At 40.7% G+C, this 18,243-nt stretch overlaps 1 protein-coding gene across 1 annotated transcript in view; it reads left to right on the forward strand.

Annotated features, from left to right (window-relative positions):
* Positions 1-18,032, forward strand: part of AMFR (autocrine motility factor receptor) — a 30,927-nt gene extending 12,895 nt beyond the window's left edge. Inside the window, exons 8-14 of the mRNA XM_026112116.2 lie at positions 1,171-1,281; positions 4,281-4,471; positions 6,218-6,321; positions 8,259-8,393; positions 9,473-9,556; positions 14,735-14,919; positions 16,443-18,032. Of these exons, the coding sequence (XP_025967901.2) occupies positions 1,171-1,281; positions 4,281-4,471; positions 6,218-6,321; positions 8,259-8,393; positions 9,473-9,556; positions 14,735-14,919; positions 16,443-16,590 (958 nt within the window). The 3' untranslated portion in view covers positions 16,591-18,032. The remainder of the gene's footprint in view (positions 1-1,170; positions 1,282-4,280; positions 4,472-6,217; positions 6,322-8,258; positions 8,394-9,472; positions 9,557-14,734; positions 14,920-16,442) is intronic.
* The last annotated feature ends 211 nt before the right edge of the window (positions 18,033-18,243 follow it).

Consider the following 18,243-nt stretch of genomic DNA (forward strand, 5'->3'; position numbering starts at 1 on the left):
AGCTCTGCAGAGCTCTGCCTGTCTCGGTTGTGAAGCATCAGCTTTGTCTCTGATGGAAACATTTACTGGTGTAACTAGAATTAAATAATAAAACAGATCATATTAACTAGTACAAACCTAGTGCCAGGCTGTAAATGCTCTTAACCTTTTAAGCCATACCATTCAATTACTGCCTGAAATTGAATCAAAATCTTAATTTGAGGAAAAAATGTATTCAACTTTAGTATGAAAGACTGTAGCCTGCCTCCTTCATGTTAGTAGCTTATTTAAAAATTGGCTTCTCTGGAGATTGCTAAGGTTTTCTTTGTGAAAGGTCATTTAATAGCTACAGTAACTGGTTAAGAGCTGCATAACAAAGTTCACCCACAGTATGTTATTTTTATTCGGTAGATGTAACAACTAAACCCCTCTGTAAGCTGCTCACAAAGCTGTTTGAGTTGCAGATGTCTTGGACTTCTTGTCCAAGTGACTTGATGTGTTTTTTTTGTCGTTCTGATTGTTTTGGAAGAACCTCGTTCTAGCTTCTTCCTGAAGTTGCCAGAATAAATTCGTTCCATGGGTGTGTTTAGTCATTTTTCAGGCATGTTCCATGCTAGCAGTACTGTGAAATGTTCCTATACTGCTCATTACTATACTGTCTGTTTGGCTGCTACATAGTAGCTGATCGCATGACACTGTAGTTAAACAAAAAATCAAAAACAAAGTTTTTTTTTTTGGGGGGGGGGAACTTACGAGGGCAAAGATAGTCAGAGCATACATGTTTCCAATCCCAAGAAAACATCTTAATTGATACAGCTTTTGAAATTCATTTAGAAAAATGACATAAGCCAAATCTATGCAGATTATAACTTGAGGTTCACAACCTAATAAGCATATTCCTTGGAAGAAAATAAGTCAAAGTTTTTTCAACCTAGGGCGGACGGGGACATGTACAGGAAAATTAGTCTGTGAGAAGGCATGGGAGAGATGGGTGCAGGAGTCAGTCTTCCTTTGCAGTACGAGTTCTAGATATGGAAAAGATAACAAACCTGCCGGCACATCTTACCCAAGGAAAAGCAGACATGGAGGATGAGTGCTTTTAGTGCAGGAGACTGTGGACAGAAGGCTGTGCTGATCTGACGTAATCACTTTCTTGGCTCGCTTTTTTTTTTTTTTTTTTTTTCTTCGTAGGTTTGCAGTTGCAACACCAGAAGAGCTAGCGGTCAATAATGACGACTGTGCCATTTGCTGGGACTCCATGCAGTCTGCACGAAAACTCCCTTGCGGCCATCTCTTCCACAAGTATGTTTCTGGGAATGGAGAGAGACAGTGGGGCTGACCGGAGGAAGTAAGAGTGGGAAGTGGTCTGTTTCTAATTACAAAGTAAAAATCATGTTCTCTTCAGTCATTTTCATGTTTGAGTTAGATTCACTTGGTGCTTCTTTTCCCTCAAGGTAAGTGTATACATCTTGTCAGCTGATGGGTAGATAGTATTTAGTTATGGTATTTCAAGTGGAAGTCCGTACCGCAGCTTGCTGTGTAAATATTTGGGGTGGCAGACTGTTTTTTCCCCTTACTTTATCCCAGTCTTCACTTCTTCCATGAAGGTGCATTGATTTTTTTCAAGTGATGAAGAAAATTTGGTGTTAGCCCCTTAAGTACCTTTCAGATGCCATCTTTAAAGAGAAAAACAAGAAATATTTTTTGCGTAGTGCATCCTTAAATGGTGGTGCACGCGCCAGAACTGTTTATATGATTTCATGTCAGGGTAGGAGTCCATCAGGGCTATGAAACGTGTTAAATAGAGCATCCAGCTGAAGAGGTGCCTAAACAGTTGATAGTTGGGAGCTAGGAGGCTCTTGGCCAGAGGATCACACTATCTACTTGTTTCTTACTGTCCGCTATATTGCAAGTGTAGCAGATGCTTGTGGAGACAGTATGCTGAGCTAGATGCAGCTTTTCTTGGTCTCTTGCAGCAGTTCGTTTTCATGGTTGTGTGTAAAAACAGAGGAATGGGGCTTGAGTCAGAATTTCTGAAGTGCCATTTGATTAACCTTAACGTGCATGGTCATTTAGATTGTCCCTGTGGTGCAGTATGAGCAAATTGCTTTTTGCAAATAGCTCTTTTCTTGTTAGCTGTCAAACCAGAGGTTATAATGTGCGTGCTAATTTGTTGTCATTTATGACAAACCTCGTCATAAATATTTATGTGTTCCAAGAAGTCTCTAATGAGATGATTTGTTTCAGTTGCAGAAAATCTTCCAATGCTGCTGAATGCTTGATCACCTGCTGTGCATTTGAGGGGAAGCCCAGGGTCTCCTCTTCAAAACGTTTTCTCTGTATCTAAAATGACACTTTTGTATTTTCTCTGAAGCTAGGTTACCCTTACCTGCTTACTGTGTTTGGGGAGGAAGCATGTTACATCAGATAACTTAAAATTGCATATTAACCCCCCCCCCCCCCAGGTTTAATTAATAACTGTATATGTAACCTAAGTATGGTTTCTGTCCTCATGAAAGCCTGGTGATTTTGCTAACAGGCTAAGCATAGAGCTCTTGTGCCCATTCTCAGTTACATGGGAGTTTATCCATAGCCATTTATTTGGAGAAGAAGAGAAGATAGTAGGGTAGATGCACATAGCTGAGATCAATTGTGTGCCCAAATATTAATTAATTTTAATGGGAGTGGGCATCTGCATCTGTTAGGCTCCTTTAAAAGTCTCCTGTTTATCTTTTAGGAGTCAGACAGTAAAAAAGAGCTGTTGCTCTAAGATATTGCCCACCTTGACCTATTTTTAATCATCTTACTACTGAAGAGCTGTAGGTGACTGAGCCCTTCTCTCTCTTTCGGTCCAAAATGAATATAACCACCGCTGGCTTACTGCAAACCTTTGGGACTTCGTGCTCATGGAGATTGAAAGGGGGCTGTATTGATTGCAGAGTGATAGGGCTGTTGAGGAACAGCAATGTGGTAGTACATTGAACTACTCCAGGTGTTTCACAGGTGACCTTTTGAGTGCGGCTGTAGCAGAGGTTTGTCTGAGTTTGCTGTGTACAGGGTTATTTTCCTGTGGTAACAGAGGTGAAGCTGTGTAGCAGTGGCGGTGCTAACACGCTAGCTATGTGTAATATGTTGATGACCAAAGTGGTGGAAAACAGTAGATTTTTACTGTTGTGCTTTTGGCATTTCTGGGATGCCCATCAACGTCACTTCTGGATACAGCATATCTATCAATTTAGGTATGATGAGAAACGCATGGACAATAAGGTCACTGCACTAGAGCATTAGGAAGACTGCAGAATGTATCCTTGACTTTGCAATTTGGGCTTTTTACTTACTCTCTCAGCCAGCCCAAACCTGTAATCTGTGCCTTTGCTCCATTTGCTGATACACAACTTGTGAAACAGGTTTATTTTAGCTTTTTTTTTTTTTCCTTCTCCCTGCCCCTCTAAAGTGCTTTGAGAGCCTCTCTTGGAAGAAGCAAAAAAAAAAACACCCCACCTTGCAAGCATGAAATGTGTTGTGATATTGAAATGTGTTTAGTTCTGTGAGATTCAGTTCTCTTCCATGCTGGAAATTAAGTTTTGCAAGAAGCAAACACCATAGTTGGGAAATATCAGTCCAAATCAAAAAGTAGGCACAGCTCTGAGTATTTAAACCTACATTTCAAACTCTTCTCACTTGCTGCAAGACAGTGAATGTTTAGTATTCAGTAAACCTTGTAATGGCACAGCACTGGGTTGTATTAATATTTAATTTTTTTTTATTTAGAGAGTTCCCAGAGTGGCATTCCCTTTAGTGCTGATGTGGATAATGATGTTTTTGAAAAGATATTTGAAAAACTTTGGAATTGTCATTACCATACCAGTCTGGCAGAATTGCTATGAAAATTATCAGTTCATCATAAGCCTTTGTCCAGTTGGTTTTTGTCTATTTTCAGTAACAGATGGTGAGAAAAAAGAATCACTTTGTTTCCCATTCCAAGCAAAACTTATTTGTTCTAAGCTAGTGCGATGATGAAAGCATCCAGAGCTTTTTACGTTTGGGATAATCTCCAGGTTAGTTTATAAAAAGTAAAGTGGGTTTTGAGAGGCTTGAGTATATTCATCTGAAAGAAATAAGAAAGGTATGCCAGAGCAATCAGAAGCTCATCAGGTATACCACACAAATTATCTCTGAACAATCTATATGCTTTTGTTAATGTTTTGCACAGAATATGCTACCGCTGATTGATGTGCTTGTGATCCTGGTGTCTTAGACAAATGCTATAAGCTCACTATAATATTCTGTTGTTTTGTCAGCTCATGCCTGCGGTCCTGGCTTGAACAAGACACATCTTGCCCGACCTGCAGAATGTCTCTTAATATCACTGACAGCCATCATGTGAGGGAGGATCACCAAAGGGAGAACCTGGATGAGAACTTAGTGCCTGTGGCAGTAGCAGAAGGCAGGCCACGCTTGAACCAGCACAATCACTTCTTCCACTTTGATGGTGAGTTAAGTGGGTTTGACATACGATGCTGCTACCCAAATAAGCGAAGGGAACAGGCTTCCACAGAAGTGAGTTTGCTCCATGTTCCAGTTGAAACTTAAACTGTGCTTCTACTGGAGTTTGACAAATATCCTTCTAAGAGTTCCTTCACAAGACTTCAGATGTATGTTTGTAAGACTGTCCAGAGCTACAGGGATTTCTTGAAAAACTTTGTACTGTTATGTAAGTGCTCCCTTTTTCTTGATTTGTTGTGGCTCGCAGTTTTAGCACTGGCATTTATTCTCTACCTGCCATGTTGACCAGCAGAATGTGGTATTAATGTGTTTTATTTTGCTACCAAATGGCTGGTTAATGAGTGACTGTTGGGGAAGGAAGCTGTGTGTTACCACTTAACCTAGGGGTAGGGGAAAGATCAGCATTTATGTGGAGTTCTAACAAGTCCCTGTTTGCAGTTTAATTTGCAAGAACCTTGCAATACTTTGTCAGGTGCAGAACTCTGCAGAAGCTTCTTCTTAGGCATCATATAACTGGAATAGTCTTAAATATTGGTTTTGGTGACCTCAGTGGTGTATCATCAAAAGTATTCACAAAGCACATGTGATTTCAGGTCATGACGAGTTCTGTGTGTACAGATAAACATTTCTGAAAGAGATGAAAATTTCTGTTGCATATCTTTCAGATTTTTTGATGGTTTTGACTTCAGTGCATGCTTGTTTTCCACAGTTTTCTAGGTTTTTTTGATGGCAATTTTATTGCTTCTCCATAGGTTTTACTAATGTTAAGACTCATCTTTGATGATGTGCTGACCTATTGCAGCTCCCACTGTGTGTGTAGCTGAGGTGCTTCAAACTGGCATAGTGAACCATTACTGGTCTTCTGTGTTTTTGTAATCTTTGGAAATTGCAGATGGAGAATAATAAACAGAGAAAGAGCAGACATTTCTGGGTACGCGAAGGCCGGCTGGTAGCTTCCTGCATGGCTCCTGTTTTTGGGGTGTGTTTTAGGTCTCCAAAGGACCTATTTATTATTATATTTATTATATTTAGCTTTTGATAGCTGTCCTCCGCAGTGCTCTCCTGTGGCTTGGAGACCCACAAAATTACTGTGGAGACGAGGGGAAATTGCTTGGAGCAAACCATCCACTTATTTATTTAAACAGAAATGAGGAAGGAGATGGGAGTGAGGAGTCAGCCACATTCCCTAATTGGTTGAGCCTGAGCACGTAATTGTAGCAGACACTTTATTCAGTTATTCTATGTCCCTGTGTAGTGATACTCTCAGTGATGCCAGCCACATATATCTGACCCAGTTTGGGACCAGATTTAGCTCATTAGAAGCAGGCCTGTTTTCACTAAAATTGCTAGAGTTATTTATGTGTTCCAGAATTTAATTTGGCCATGGACTATTTTAATTTTCCCTTTTAATAGGAACATTAAAACAAGAAAAAAAAATCCTTGTTTTCTTGATCCTTCTCTTATGCTCAGATTGTTTAAGCCATGGTGATAACGTGTTTTTCAAGAACGGCACACTGGAAAGAAGTGTTCTGTTTTTGGGAGGTTGGCAGTTACTGATTTACTCCGGCCATCTCTATTTTTGGAAAACCTTAGGGATGGATTGCGTTGCAGAACTCCCCATATGTACTTTGTGGAAATACGAAGACTTGTGTTAAATATATGTAGAAGTACTTAGCCTCCTGAGAGCCTCTTATATTCCAGCTTGACTGTTATTGTGATTTCTTATTCTCAGGCTCCCGAATTGCCAGCTGGCTGCCCAGCTTTTCAGTGGAAGTGATGCATACTACGAACATCCTTGGTATTGCACAAGCCAGCAACTCCCAACTTAATGCTATGGTAAGGCTACTTTAACAGCTTGCACCTGAGCCTTCCTGTTTGTGCTGTGAGGGAAAGGGGTGCATGTACATAGAGAACAGAAGTGGGGAGGAAATCAAAACAGTGTTTAGATGCCACATGAAAGCTGTCTCTTCAGTGAGAGCAGCTTTATTTCAGTGAAGTTAGGGCTGCATGTTGGTTCAAGCGTACAATGTAGAAGGACAGGGCTGGAGATGCATAAATGAGGGAGAAAAACTATATGTACTCCCTGTGGGATGTAGCTGATGCAGATAGATGGTCCTTCTATCAGCTTGCTTGAAGCAACTTCTTTAGTTTTTTCCAGTACTTGTTTCCACACACAATTTGTAGTAGAAAGGGATCTGAGTCTGTAACCAGAGAATTTAGTCATTCGTCCAGTGGTAATTGATCAAACCCATTTTATAGTTTGGGGATATTACAGTATTTATTTTTAATAGCACCAAGTTCCAAGCCCTGTAAGTATGAAATGGGACTCTCTGTAGTGCAGTTGACGCTTGCTGATTCATGATGGTGTCAGGAAGGCTGAGAATGAAATGCTAGGTTTCACGGCTTCATGAATAAACACTTAAATGTAGTCCAAAAAGGCAAGTTGAGTTTAAAAGTGCCATTTCCATTGAATTCTTAAAGCTATCATATTGTATAGCATGTTAACAAGTGTTCAGTGATGTATCTCCTGAAGGTAATCAAATCTGGTTGTGAGATCTTTCCATAGCCTTCTCTGCTGTTTAAATCTCAACAGGCTATTTTAAGGGTTTTTTTGGAGGTGGGGAGATGATTTGATAAGTTAAATAGGCAGGGATTCACCATACAAGGTCAACTCTTAGTTTTCCTTTTTTCTGGACACAGTAACATTAATGGGTTTTTGTTAAGGATGAGTAATAATTTCTTAGCATCATGGATAATTGTAAGTACAGTACCTACTTATATTAAAATGCCTACTTTAATGGAAAGGCTCTCGTTAGCAAACTACTAAAGTGTTACAGATTTTAATGGAAACTAAATGAAATTCTCCTTTGTGTAATAGAATAAAACACTAGGGAAGTATTTAAAGGGAAAGACTGGAGGCTAAAAAGCTGAATCAGTTGTTTTGGTCACAAGTTAGTACAATGGGGAGTTAGGTTTGCTTGTGTCTGAACTCACTGTCAGCTAGTGCATAGTTTTTGCTTTGCTCTCCAAACACCTTCCGCCCTTTTTTTCTTTTGGTGGTGTTCTTGATTTTTTTTTTTTTCCTTGCAACTTTCAGTTTTATTTAAAATGCAGATTTTAGTATTTAATAAAGTCCAGCTGTTTGACTCAAAAAGCTTATTATTTTGTCCACCCTCCTACTTTTCTCTATTTCATTTGGGTATTAGTTAAGTAACTTGAAATCTAGTAATCACAATTCCCTGATAACTCAGGCTTAATTTACTGGAGCTTTCAGATGGTGTTAAAATAGCTTTGTAGGCAGGGTGGCTGGAGTGTGTAGGTTATTAAAACTTATGCCACTTGTCCGTACCAGTACAATTTTGAAATCTGTCTGGGACCAAGAAAAGTGATTCTTAAATGTTGAGCTAATTTTCAGTCACTCATATCAATTTTATATAGGTTGTTATTAAAAAAAAAGGGTGTCATAGAAAGAGGGTTGGGAAGTTTTTTGAAGCCTTTGAGCATCTACAAGCACTGTTCAGGAACCTGAATTTTCAGGATCATGTGGCATCGCCGTAGGAGTTGCAGTTTTGCTGTTTGTTTCAATGGAGTCAAAATATTGTCCTGTAAGTTGATGCCAGTTTGTTTTTTTTATTTGTTTTTCTTTCTGTGTGTGGGTTATATCATAAACAGCATCGCTAAGCTATTCATTTCCCCCACTCTTTCTATTAAGATAGTTACAGCTAACTTTTATTTGTCCCTAATACTAGCTGTGCAAACCTTGCTTTCTCCAGGCCCATCAGATTCAAGAGATGTTCCCTCAGGTTCCTTATCATTTAGTTCTACAGGACCTGCAGCTAACCCGTTCTGTAGAGATAACCACTGACAACATCTTAGAGGGGCGCATCCAGGTACCTTTCCCCACACAGGTAAGTCGTGAGCTCATGCACCGAAATGCCTTTCTTTCTTGCTTATCACAGAACAGAGCTTTTTAAGAATGAATGAGGGGCATGAGGTAAGTAGAAGCACTGGTGAATCAAGCTTAGCGTGTTGCAATATTATTTTTCAGGCTTTATGTGTAGGAAAATTTGCAGTAGGAAGGGCCAAACCAGTTTTGGCTGTCTAGCATATGTTATATAGCACTTCATATCGCAATATCTGACCTAATCAGCATGTCTCTCTGTTGTGTATGATTGAGGTGTATGAATCTATTTCTCGCTGTGGGCCTTAGAAGGCCTTTTAAGGCGTTAGATTGGGTTTCTCAGATAGGTGTGCACTAGTGTTATCAATTTGTAATACAGGATATTTTCTTCATGAAATAAAGTCAGAGGCTATCACTGAAAGGCTATAGCTTGCCCACTGTTTGATGTGATTTTACTGCAGGATGCATGAAGTGCTTGCCTATACAGTCTCAGACACGTTATAGAATGTCTAGTCATAGTACAAATCCTGGAGTTTGTTTTTTCTCTTTGTTTAAAGCTCGGTAAATGTAGTATATTCAGCCATGTACCAAAAATATATTGAAAATGGTCTACCTAGATTACAGACAAATATTTGCTCAGTTAAAGCAGCTCTTCTTGGTTGCTCTGGTGCACAACCTTTAGAACGCTTCCAGCTGTTTCCCTGCTGACAGATAATTGAATTGTACCATTTAAGAAGGCTTTCTGCAAAGAAAGTAGTCAGCAAAATAACGTCTTGTTCTTAATTAGTAATAGCAGATTTCAGTAAAGCAGTCTGGGAACAATGCTTCTGTTAATAAGAATATTGGATTCTGGTTCTGCACACATCAGATAGTATTGTTATCTGGAGTGTGGTTTCAGCCTGTGTGTATGGGGAAGCAGGGAGAATTCTCTCTCAACAGAATGCATTCTGTTTATTGCTAACTTATCTGTTTCTAAATTGAACATAACACATGATGTTGCAGAAGGCAGAGTTTGAATGCGTTCACAGAATGTTCTTGTTTTGCCATTTCACGTACTGTTTTAAATCCATGATGTTTGCATTTCAGCGTCCAGATAGCATTAGACCTGCATTGAACAGTTCTGTGGAACGGCATAGTACTGATCAGGAGGATACGGAAACTGTCATTCAGGTAACTTGGCAGTAAAACAAGAGCAAAAAGTGCAACTAGAAATCTTGTAGAAACATAAGTGTACTGGGTTTAGTACCAAATCAGGTTGGTGGCATCTCTTCCTTGCATTTCCCATGAGAACTGATACTGTCAGGCAGCGGTTCTGAAGTGCTGTAATCTCTGTCCAGACTTCAGCGTGGTGGTCTCTAAAAGAATTATCCATATGCTTTTGTTTTCCTCCTTGAAGGAAAGTGCTGTTAAGTGATGCAAAGTAGACAAAAAGATCATGTCTTTGTTCATAGCTGCCAGTACTATCCCCGTCTGTGGAATATGAAGTGCCAGGACAGTCAATGCCTTCCTCTTCCCCTTCCTCTTCCCATTCATGTTCAGGAAGTCTCTAGAGGTTTCCCCTAAATGAATAGTATTTCTCTTCTGGTAGAAAAATTCTCTTCTGTTCTGGAGGAAGCACTTGGAGACATAGGGAGCTTTGGTAAGAATGGAATGGGATACAAATAGTGCTAAGAGATAATAGCCCCTTTACATATAAAGCACAAGAATGGCTTTTTGCCCTTCCTCTTTAAGGGCTTTGTTAATCAGCTTGAGCCTAGCTAAAAGGAGGCAGGAAGAAAAAATTAGGCTCCTCGTGGAATAAAGTCTCATTCCACTTTTGTTTTTCCCTCACTGTGGAGCAAAATTGTGAGTTGGTTTTTTTTTTTTTTTTTTTTTTTTTTTTTTTTTTTGTAAACCTCCCATTTTCATCTTGGTTCAGAAAGGGAGTGAATTTGTTAGGTGTGTGACTTTCTGGCCGCTGAAGCCTTTAATAATCTAAAAATAGCCAACATGTCATTCACTTGAATCCGAACTGCGGCAATTTCCCCATCAGCACATTCCAAGATAGAAAAAAAGCTTTCATTTGATTTGATACTGGAGTTGAGGGTGAAGAAAAGGTTGGAGGGATTGATACAGGTTTGAGACACAAGCCTGGGGTAGGAGATGCAGAACTGTAGGAATGAAGATCTTGATCTAAGTCTGAAAATTCTTTAGTAACTTTTGGGGTTAGCTTGAAGGTCTTGGTGGTGTTTTCCCCGTTTTTTGTGAGCAAAATGTCTGTTTCTACAAACTGCTTTTTACAGTTTTGCTTTAGCTTGGAACTGGCTTCAAAACTGGCTTTGAGTGTTTGTGTTGCTGTTTGGCTTCCTTCCTTTCTGTGCTGGATGCCCAGCTTTACCTGTGTCCTTGTCCTGCTGCAGAACCTGAAATACTTGGGAGTGGTGTACATCCGTAACATCCCTGATAACGTGCCCTCTAAAAGTGATGTGCTCTTGCTTTGCATTACAGCAAAGAATTTTGCTCAAATTAGCAGTGTTTTAGTTGGAGCAAATGGCTGTTTGGAAGGAGGCTGTATGTTTGGTCTGTAGAACAGCACAGTGATAGCCTAGAGAACCTTTGGTGACTGTGGAAAACCTGTGAATTTCATGCAAAATCCAAAGCAACTGAGTGGTGCTACAGGTGGCTGCCTGCAAGTTTGGAATGAGCTGGTGGTCTCTATTCAGGTGTTATTGGATGGGTGTTTACAGTGAAAGCTGGGCCTTACAGGCCAGGGCCTAAGTAGGAGACTGGCATTGCCATGCACCAAGAGAAACTTGCTGCTGGGTGGTGTAATGGAAGCTCCAGTTGCTGCTGTCTGTACATGCATAAATGTTACAGATTAGTGCCCCAGATTGGACAGCTAAGCCAATGCCTTTTTTTCGCTTGTTTGCATTTAAGTTGATAGCGTGTAACTAAAGTGAGTAGGTGTGCCCTAAAGGCTGTGACTTACAGGTTCTAGTCCTGCCATACCGACCTACTTCCCATTTTGGACCATGTTTTCTCCCTCCTGCTGTATGCTTATCTTACTGTCAATGTACTGCAGTTGAATGTGGTACAGAGATGCCTCTTCTGCTGCTGACCTTGCCCCTGAAAGGTTTTTTGGGAGGCCTGTGTGTTTGAACACATTGCCTCCCTGGACGGGAGGCAAGTGCTTTTTGATGGATGTGAGGCCAAACCAATTGCTTTGTGCATTTATGCTGGCTTAAAATAAGTGGATCTCCCCTGTTACGTTGCCGCAGAGATCTCCCTTGGAGTCAGGCTTGCTTGACTCTGTAGCTGGTAATATTCCTCTGGCTGAGAGAAGACCTGGGAGCATAGAGGTGTCCTCTAGGGAACTCCAGTCACTCTTGTCTCGCTTCAAATTTGATTTCAGTTCTTAACTGAGTACCTGGCATGTTGTAGATGTTCTCTTTTTGTCTTCCCAAAAATATGTATTGCTGTAGTCCGCCAAACTCTGTCTATCTGAAAGGATCTAGCAGTAAACAGGCTACTGCAGCAGATTGCACTTCCAAATAGTGGATAGATGTAACTTCACACCTTATACAGCTGGGAGAGAGAGACCATGGCAGCCAGGCAGTGGATTTTTCTCCGATTGCTTTCTGTTGCAGCCTTAGTATGTTTTACAAGCTTTCAAGCTTTTTTCTTTCCTTCCTTTTTAATCAGTATGTCCATTGAGAATTGTTATAGGTCTGCAACAGCAAGTGGCAAACACACTAGGGTTCTGCTTGTTGGAAATAATGCTGCTAATGAGAGCTGACAAGCTCAGACAAATGCACCCTTCCTTATGGGTAATATCCTCTGTTTCCTTTGTTACATTATGACTTAAGATCTTTGAACCCTCTATAGAATTAAGACAGAGGTAGTGACTCTTTTTTTTTTTCTAAATGTAACTTGCAATTTTGGGGTGTTTATGCAGACATGACTTAAAGGTAGTACTGAGCGCCAACATGGTGTAAATTAAGTGTGTTAAAGACTTGCTAGATAATGCTCTAAAAACATTGACCGCTTCTAACAGTCTTCACCTTAATGCTTAGCAAGATGCCATGCACGCACTTTTTTCTTGTTGAGTATTGAAGTGGTAATGCTGCCAGCAGTGTGCGTAATGGTCTATATGCTCTCTTTCCATCCCCACTACATTATATTTGCCCTCCTGTGCTTTTTTTGATTCTGTTATTACTCCCAACAAGAACAGATGCCTGAGCAGCTATAGCTATTTTCTGAAAGCTTGTGTTTTCATGCACTAAAATTTATTTTAGAATTATCCTTTAAAAAATGATTCTTTTGTTTATCTGTTTCTGTAATCTGTAGTGGATGTTGGGTGGGACTCTTCAGACCTGGCTTGAAAGTTGTCATTACAAAGCTGAAGCTTTCTTGGTGCAACTGTTGCCCCTCCTTAACAAGCCAGTTTATTGCCATTGCTTAAATACTTGGTGACAGTATTTAGATGCACTTATCAGGCATCTGTGGTTTTTCATGTTACTAATTCCTTTTTTCCCGGAACCTGTAAGAGAAGTAGATTCTGAAGCGTTTGGGTTTCTGCATCTGAGACCTGGTCTGATATGTAGGCTTTTCATAACCCTCATTACTCTAAGTTTTGGTATTTCTCTCTTTAAAACCTCCTAAGTAATTGCTCCTGTGCTCAGATAGAAGAACAGGCTCTGGGAATTAATATTTGCATCTTAGCAACATTAGGGGGAAAGAAAAAAAAAAAATAAAAAGGCTGAGGTGACCCTAGGTCCACAGGAAAAAAGTGATCACATCTGAACGTAACCATAATGAGTACCTTCTTACTGCTCTATCCCGGCAAAACTTCCCTTTGCCTTATCCACCTATTTTCTAATTTGGTAATTAGAAGCAGTAGCCAAGAGTGTTTCATACCTGTTCCTCTGGATCTGCTGAAGTCTTTGGAGACTGACTGGGCTTTCTGGCCCTGGATAAAGTGGGTGAGATCACTCCGTGGAGCTCTTGCTTCCTCATCTCAGAGGCGGCGTTGCTCTGAGGCAGTCCGACAGTACCCCTGTCGTGTCACCCCAAGACGTTAGTGCATGTGATGGGGGAACCCTCCTGTAGATGCCAGTGTGCGGGCACTTCATTGAAATATGCTGGGAAAATACCTCTTGTGTCTGAGGCTGCAGTGTCAGTGCTGTTGTGGCTTAGGTCCTGACAGTTCCTCTTTGGTTCACCTAGCTAATAGCAAGTGACATTTGTCTTGCTCTTTGCTCTCTAAAGGCATTGCATCAGTGAGATGGAGTTACTGGTACATCTCTAGGGCGTTGGAATGACTCAACTTGTTTTGCACGTCAGCTGTTGAAACCTATGCGTTGCACGCTGTAATGCTGCTGAGCCCAGGCTGCTGGGACTTACGCAGTGGCTCCATTGCTCTGCACACGCTACTGGCCGTTGAGGCTTGCGTGGTTGGAGTACCACAGGCCCAAAACTAGACTGTAGGAACTGACTAGGGTAATACCTCTCATGCGTCCTACTTATCTGAGTAATCTTCCAGAATACCAAATGATGGCTAAACTCTTAGGCTTTTGGTTGAAGTGATTTGTTTTTTGAAGTTACTGTGCTTAGCAGCATCTCGTTTTTTCCCCTGCAGGGTTGACCTGATAGTATATGAGAGAATGTGATCAGGATATATGACTTCACCTATGCTAGTTTACCAGTGTCATCGTTCAGCAACTCAATTTTCACATGAGCATTGTTGGCCAGCTGTCAAGGGTGAGGAGGTACTAGTAGCAGGGCTGCTACCTTCCTTTATTGACATGCACTGCTTGGGACAGCGGCCTGCCTTGCCCCAGCAGTCCAAATACACGATAATTTGGGTGCTGCAGAACCTGATGAACTGCAGCATCAGAAATTCCTGTCTCAGGTGCCCCATCCTCTTTGCAAATGTGTTTGGTACTCTTTCCTTAGTATATGGATTTCTGGCCTTTTTTCTTTGAACTCTTTACTGTTGCATTGCCTATCCAGCCAGCTCCAGAATCTGACTATATCAAGTACCTCACTTTGAGAGAGCATTAATTATGAGTAATTAATTTTTTATCACTCTGAGATCACTTTCAAACGTGGCATAAAACACGGAGCCTTATAGAATACTGACTCTTTGAACATGTTTTGAATTATCTTTGTGTATTTTGGCTGGGGTTTTTAAAGGAGAACAAAGAGAACTGGGTAAATAGGTGAGAGTTTAGTTTCCTCCAGTGTATCTGAAAATCACAGCTCTTTATCGCTTGTTACATTGGTTGCAGAGAAGCCGTGTTTGCAAACTTTTCACAGACTTATGATTTCTTTTTCCTCCTTTTCCCTCCCCCACCCCCTTTCTCTTAGACTGAGAGAGTGCCACTTGAGCTCAACTCAAGACTGGAAGAAATGGTGGAATTCAGTGAAGTGGAAGCAGAACCTAGTGAAACAGAAGATTTTGAGGCCAGGGGAAGTCGCTTTTCAAAGTCAGCTGATGAAAGGCAGCGTATGTTGGTTCAGCGGAAGGAGGACTTGTTGCAGCAAGCTCGAAAGTATGTTCTTCCCTGAAACTATAGCCAAGCCACTCTATTATAACCCCCAGAATGAATTTCAAATGGATTATGACCAATGAGAGGTTGGGTAGATGCAAAATACAGTGGGAACAATGAATGCATCTGCTATAGCAGGCTGAGAATGCTTTTTAAAATAACCATTGCTGATGAGCCCAGTTCTGAAATAGTGTCAGGGATCCCAACACAGACAGAGCTTCTTAACTAGCTGACCCAAAGATCTTTGAAATCATAGGATGATTTCTCCAGCTTCAATGAGTTTTAGTTTGGTCCTATAATAGGTGAGAGACCATTACTTCTGCTGAGTTCTCTGGTACGTCCTTAGTTTGTCTTCTAGCATGGGTGTCAGCCTACGCTGCGTACGCTGTTACAGCTGAAATTACTATCGGGATCACTCTTTCCAAACACAGAGTAAGTGTCTTTAGCACTAAGTGGCATAGGGTCGATAGAGTGCTACTTACTAAAGCACCTCAAAGGAACTCAGGATTAACTGGTGCGTCAACGCTTCTGAGGAGACAGTGACCGGCTTTAACTGATTCTTTTAGCCCAGCTAATTATATGTGTTATATCTAGTATTTAACTTTTTCTTTTTTTTAGCATACAGTCATTCTGGTGAAGTTTGCTAATGTCCAATGTTGATAAACAACAAGAGAAGGGAAAAATGTTTTGATGGTATAGAGGAAACTTTCATTCAGCATTTGTTTTGAACAAATGCTGTCTCTACCTTTGTATCTTGGGGAAAATATTGAGTCTACAAAAAATACATTGTGTTATGCATTCTTTGGTGTTAACAGGCTGCTCATGTTCTTAAGTTTCTTTTGCACGTTGGAATGCTACCATGTGAAAAATGGGTGGGACAACAGCTTTTAAGAGTTTGTCTATAAATAGGCTTGCTGCCAGAATCATTTTCCTTGACATTTGAAAACTGTCATTCAGGGAGGCAAAGTATTTTTACGTTCTGGTTTACTAGTTTTCTTCCTATGTTTTTTTAAGAGCTGTGGAATTCCACACTACTGTATTTTGTAATGTATTGGGATGTGGAATCTGGGAGCTGCTTCGTTGTATTTTAGCATTATCTTACACTTTGCAGCTTTAGCACCTCTTCTTTCAAAGACTTGCTTGTTAACACTGGTGAATGAATTCTTATGGTAGACAGTGCCCCATCTTAAATGGTGGGATAATGGAGACAGAGATTAAGTAACTCACCTGAAGTCTCAGTGAATCACTGAGCTAAGAATAGAGCCCAGACCTTTAGAACTGGCTCCACCTTGTATGCACAAGAATCTTGCACAAAAATTAAGAGCTTCTGATAGTTCTATAAAGTGTATCATAGGTTATATGAGCCTTTTTGGGAATATATAGTGCGTATGTATCAAAAGTATTTTCCTCCTTTCAATATGCCTTTAATCTCCCTTATTTCCTGGATGTACCAGCTAGGTATTTTCCAGAGCCAAAATCAGATGGGTTCTACTTATTCATCTTTTCCTTTCCATCTCCTCCTGTAGGCGCTATTTAAACAAAACCTCTGACGAGGAGTTGATCACAGAGAAGCCCTCTCCGTCTGAGGGCGCTTCCGCCGATCTCGTCACCCTGCGTCGCAGAACGTTAGCTGCCGCCGCCGAACGGAGACTTCAGATGCAACAAAACTCTTAGCGCTCGCTGCCCCTCCCTCTTCTCTGCCTCGTGAGCAATGTTGAATAAATATATTAAATACAAGGAAACCTGCGCTTTCTATACCAGCAGGAAAGTGTCTCATCAGAGTTCAGCTAGCTGTGCTGCTGAGTGAGCTGGCTGCCTCTCTGCTGTATAAAGCATGTGGTCTAATAATGTTTGGACAGCTGACAAATTAACCTTTTTTTGTAATATTTTCTATGTGATGTTGATCCCCTCCACAAACGAAGGCAATTTCTAAACCACGGGCATGATTTCTGCAGCTAGCATGAGGTATTAGGCTGACTGCACAGCAGAGGCTGGGGAAAGAGTGTGTCCAAATTAGTAGCTGTGTGTACATGTCACAGAGGGCACTGGCATGTTTAGCTTGAGATCAGGGAGAGTCATCCCAAGAAGGGAAGAAAGCTTAAAAATTTGCAGCGAACCCTGTATTAGATGAGCAGGCATCTGCTCTCAAGTTACTGTTCGTATCGAGTGAATGAAGTGTTACATAGGCCAGCTTGAAGGGCTGGAGTAGTATTCCTGGAAAGTGAGTTCTTAGCCTGGATGGAATTTGTCTAGCTGCATAAAGTAGAAGAAAATAAGACCGTGAATTGTGCAGTGAAGCGCTAATTCACACTGATTCCAGTATAAAATTGTTTACTGTTCCTGGGCTTTTCTGCACTCACTGACTTCTAGCTCTGTTCACTCCCCAGGGCTGCACTATTTTCCTTTGCCTTTTATGGCCAGACACAAGTGGGAGACAGAGAGGAATAAAGTGAAGAAAAGGGGTCACAAAGTGAAGTTATTAACCCCTGGATTTCAGTGTTACGATATGCCAGTGGGATACAATTGAAAGGCCTGCCTGTTCTGGTCGCTAGAGCAATACAGATGGGACTTCAATGAAGAGGCTGGAGATAGCTCTGGTATCTTGCATTTTATTTCATTTTTAACCCCACAGCGTCACCCTGAGTTTATTCAGAAAGACTAGAAGAATTGGGGCAGCTGGATCTTAGGCTAGCTGCAGTCCAATCTGCTAACCTTTTGATTTTTCTAAAGAACTTTTGACATGAGATACACTTGGAACCGCCAATGCTAGCTTGCATAGTTGAGTTTTACGTGGCAGTGACTTAATTTTTAAATTTGAGGAATGAGTTCTAGTATCACTGTCCTTTAGAAGGAGCCCAGTATTATCTAGAATTATTGGTAACTTTTTTTTTTTACCGTTGGTTTTTAGGACAATTAAAGGTGAATTTAATGAAAGAAGTTGCATCAATGTTTAGGTGAAAATAATTTATTTCAATAAAACTCTTTGGGAAGCCTTACTTTGCAATGCTATTAGTAAACTTCAAAGAATTTTTTTGAGATCTTTGGTTTTGCTCAGAGCACAGCTGTTTGTTTTTATTGTTAAAAAATAAAAATAAAATCTTGGTCAGTGTTGGAAATTGTTTGGGAATTTCTATAATGTGACTTCTCATGTTCCTAGCATGTTGTGTTTGGTTTGTAAATGTAGCACTTGCAGTTTGCCACCCACTGCTCCTTTCTGTCACAACAAAAGGGATTACTGCTGCCTAATGTTAAGTTTCAGGAAGTTTTTCCAAGCCTTTGGTTGTAAACCAGTTATTGCTACTGCAATTCAGTTATGCTGTGAACATG

The sequence above is a fragment of the Dromaius novaehollandiae genome, chromosome 13, assembly GCF_036370855.1.
Source record: "Dromaius novaehollandiae isolate bDroNov1 chromosome 13, bDroNov1.hap1, whole genome shotgun sequence".
NCBI classification, from domain to species: domain Eukaryota; kingdom Metazoa; phylum Chordata; class Aves; order Casuariiformes; family Dromaiidae; genus Dromaius; species Dromaius novaehollandiae.